At 50.1% G+C, this 3954-nt stretch overlaps 1 protein-coding gene across 1 annotated transcript; it reads left to right on the forward strand.

Annotated features, from left to right (window-relative positions):
* Positions 1 to 395: 395 nt before the first annotated feature.
* On the forward strand, positions 396 to 3707 carry CENPV (centromere protein V). Its single transcript, XM_086624536.1, has 5 exons — positions 396 to 634; positions 1646 to 1744; positions 2543 to 2612; positions 2990 to 3104; positions 3454 to 3707. Exons 1-5 carry the CDS (start codon positions 396 to 398, stop codon positions 3576 to 3578), a joined length of 648 nt encoding a protein of 215 aa, XP_086480662.1. The 3' UTR covers positions 3579 to 3707.
* Positions 3708 to 3954: the final 247 nt, after the last annotated feature.

Genomic DNA, 3954 nt, shown 5'->3' on the forward strand with positions numbered 1-3954 from the left:
ATGTGAAACCACAGACTTTTAATAGCACCTCAGGTCTGCAAAGCACCTTGACATCCTCGAATACGTGAGGCATCGTATGTTTGTAATTAAGGGAAAAACCTCATGGCTTGCGGATAACCGGCATTTCTACCAGGACACGGGATTTTCCGCGGAAGAGGCGAGCCTGCTCCCCTTTGCGGCAAACCGGCCGCAACTTTCCGTGATTCCCAGTTTCGCGGTGTCCACCCCCGCCCCCGCGGACGGGGCCGATCCCGACGGCGGAGCGTCCCCCGGTGCCCCGCTGCGCGCAGAGCGGGGCGGGCCCCGCCCGCCCCGGGCCCCCGGCGGCAGCCCCGGGCCCGCAGCGCCGCTGCGGCGCCCCCTGGCGGTCGCGGCGCGCCCACGCTCGGCGGCGCATGGGGCGAGCCACGGCGGGCGGCGCGCGGCGGTCCCGGCGGGGCAGCGCGGCCGCCCCCCCCCCCGCGGGCGGGAGCCGCCGGGGCCGCGGGAAGAAGGCGGGCGGACCCCCGGCGCAGACGCAGCCCCCCGGCCCCGTTGCCTTCGATTTGGGGGCGCAGAGCGGGCGCTGGGCCGCCTTCCAGGAGCGGCACCGGCTGAGCTGCGAGGAGGCGGCGCGGCTGCTGCTGGACACCTAGTGAGTACCGGGCCGGGGCGGTTCTTCCCGCAGCTTCCAGGCTGAGCCACCCTGCCCGGCGGCTGCCCGCTCCGTTAGATCATCCTTCTCTGGCAGCATTGCCCGGCGCTGCACACGGGCTTCTGCAGAGCCGCAGGGAAGGGGGCGGGGGGCGGCATCTCCTGCCCGCACCGCGCAGACGGGGGGTTTTTATGCCAAAGCTTCCCGTGTCGTAGGGCTGTCCCAGCAAAAATGCCCTTGGGGCACCGTGCGGGCTCTGCGAGGCTCAGCTTCTGAATCACCACCCCTTCCCTGGGCTCTTTCTTGGCAGAGCACAGCGCATCATCACTGGGCTGTAATCGCTAACTGTCCGTGGGAGTGAAAATCGGAAAGAAAAAGGTTTTTCCTTTGCATTTTGCGTTTAACCTGGCATGGTGATTCTGCCCAGTTGCTGTGGAGGCGTCCTAGGAGAGAGGGAGAAGCACAAGCTCTGAAATTCCCTGATCACGAAGTTCCTCTGCAATTACAATCCAAAATAAAACATGTTTCAAAGATTATGGACAATCCACTTCTCACTGCTTTTCCCAGCTTTTCGATGGAGGAATATTAGTAGTGCTGGAGCAGCTGTGGGAAGATGGTGGGGAAATTCAGTTCCCAGTTCCAAGAGGGTTGTCTTGTGATAGTACCACTCATTTTTACGTACTGTTGTGCACAGATAATGCTGCATCCTGGGTCAGTGTTTCCACCAGAACGGTGGCAGAGGAGCATTGCTCTGTAAGGCATGTGGAGGGCACTTTGCTTGAACTGTTGCTCTTCTTTGAATTAAACTGCAAAAGCAATTGCTGCAGAGGACAAAAGCCACTCTCTACCTCACTTTGGCACTTTTTATTAAAATACATGTGAGCAGATACATTTTCTGGTGTTCTGCAAGTGCTCAAAGCAAAGTGAATAATGCAGTATGTAGCCTTACTGTTTTCTTGGCAAAAAAAAAAAAAGGTGTGATCACAAAATCTCTCCTTTTTCTCTCTCCAGTGAATACAGAGGTTTGGTGAAACACACAGGAGGCTGTCACTGCGGAGCCGTCCGCTTTGAGGTCTGGGCTTCAGCCGACCTGCATGTTTTTAACTGCAAGTGAGTTTTCTTTTGTTCCCTGTTCTCACAGATGAATAAAAGCTTGTATGTTTTTCCAACAATGGCAGAACATCTGTTCCCTAGAGTATACTTATAATTACGTCCTGATCCAATCTGGGATCCGTGGTGGTGATTTCAAGTGCTGCTTCTTTGGGCAGGACTTCAGGTCTCACATCCATGCTCATGCAGAAAGTGACAGGAGAGATCTAATGATCTCAGGTGCTCAGCCACCTGCTTTTTGTTTCCTCTTAAGAGCAGTGTGCTCAAAGCACATCCATCCTTTTTTAAGTTGGTCTTCTCAAGTGAACACATCTCTGACCACATGTGCTTCAAACTACAGCAGTGCCTGATTTCAATAGTGATCCCTCTTCACCTGCAACTAGTTTGCTTCTAGCTCATGGGTAAACTTCTGAACCTTACTTTCTTGTTTGCAAGGTAATTAATGTTGGCAAAATTGGCAAAGTCTGGTCTGAAAGATTAAATGGATTTCCCAGGACTAGAGTTTGTCCTTGTTATGTCTGTTGACAGTTGTATATGTGAAGAAAAAAAGGCATGTAACGTTTGGCGTAGAAGAATACCTTATCGGTGTACCGGTGTAGGGTCAGTCTGTTCTGTGGGCGTGCTTAGCCAAACACTACTGATACCACAAGTCCACTTCTGCTGCTTACCTCTGTGATGGTAACCAGGAGCCACTTCAGCTGTCAGTGGAATTTCTGCTGTTAAGAGGTCCATGCTAGATCTGCTTGCTGTACTACAGCTTGTCCGCTGCTTCTAGAAAGGTCTGCTTTTCTTTTACAGTTGCAGCATTTGCACAAAGAAACAGAACAGACACTTCATTGTCCCAGCGTCGCGTTTCAAGCTGCTGAAGGTAGAGTAAGAATGCAGTAAGAGCATGGCCATGAACACGAGCAGCATAATCCAGTATTACTGGCAGCCAGTTTTCTGTCCTAAGTTTGTCTCTGACTGGTTGGGGGAGATGGCTGAATTTTATGTCATTTGGTGTGGGTGTGTTAGTGCATCTTATTAGTGAGCTGATTTGGAGCTCTTGCGGTTCTCGGGCTTGGCTGGGATGGTCACGTGTATATACAAAGCACAGGGGTTCAGAAAAGGAGCATGAATGCAGAACTCTGTATCTCAAGTAAAGACATGAAGGTGATGTTTCAAATTTTACACTTCTTAGGCCCATAGAAAGTAATTAATACATCTATTTATGTGGAAAACTTACACTGCTTTTCATTTGCTTAGGGTGCTGATAATTTGACAACATACACCTTCAACACACATCGTGCCCAGCACACATTCTGCAAGACCTGTGGTGTACAAAGCTTTTATACTCCTCGTTCAAATCCAGACGGTTATGGTAGGTAGAAAGAGTAAACTGTGGTAACCAGAGTTAACCACCGAGCAAACCTTGGATAGACTCCATTGGCTACTAACACGACAGCAGTGAGCAGCACGTGTTTTAAGAGTTTGTTCCTAAAGTGCTAAACATCTCGATCTGCGGTCTGAGCCTGTAGCTCCTCCATAAGAAACAGTCTTGCCTATGACGTGTGGGCTTCTGCCCATGACAGGTTTCTCATTGAGGCTCCTCAGCCTTACAGCAATAGCTTTTACCATTCCCTTAGGTGCCCCATCCACAGAGTGGTGCAGGAGTCTCCCACGCTTTTATCTTCGAAAAGCAGGTTTCTATGTACTCTCTCTTTCTTCAGGAATAGCTCCCCATTGTCTGGATGATGGCACCGTGCAGACCATTGTCACAGAGGATATCAATGGCAAGGAATGGGAGAAGGCAGTGAAGGAGCACAAGACTATCAGAGACATGTCAAAACCCTGACATACCCTTCCAGCAGCTGAACTTGGAGCACTGACGTGGAACTGTAGTCTGGGCTTTCCCAGCTGCGGGTTGGCAAAATCAGTCTCTACATTGTGGTTATCTGTTCTCTGTTTCTTAAATAAATCTTTTTATGCTGCCTGTCTCATTCATTTATGACTTTCAAACTACCTCTGTTCCATAAACCACCCCAGGGCTGCTATTTTGGTACTTTGCCCTTAGCTATGCCAAAGTTTAAATCACAATAAACACAGCAAAGTACAAAAAAAAAAAATCTAATCTTTCTGTAGATATTTCCTGTTTTTCAAGTCTGGCTTATAAAAATACCCTATATAAGATAATTTGCTTAGGACACAATACTAACTTGCACTGTTTTTTC

Source organism: Tauraco erythrolophus, chromosome 21 (assembly GCF_009769465.1).
Source record: "Tauraco erythrolophus isolate bTauEry1 chromosome 21, bTauEry1.pri, whole genome shotgun sequence".
In the NCBI taxonomy this organism is placed as follows: domain Eukaryota; kingdom Metazoa; phylum Chordata; class Aves; order Musophagiformes; family Musophagidae; genus Tauraco; species Tauraco erythrolophus.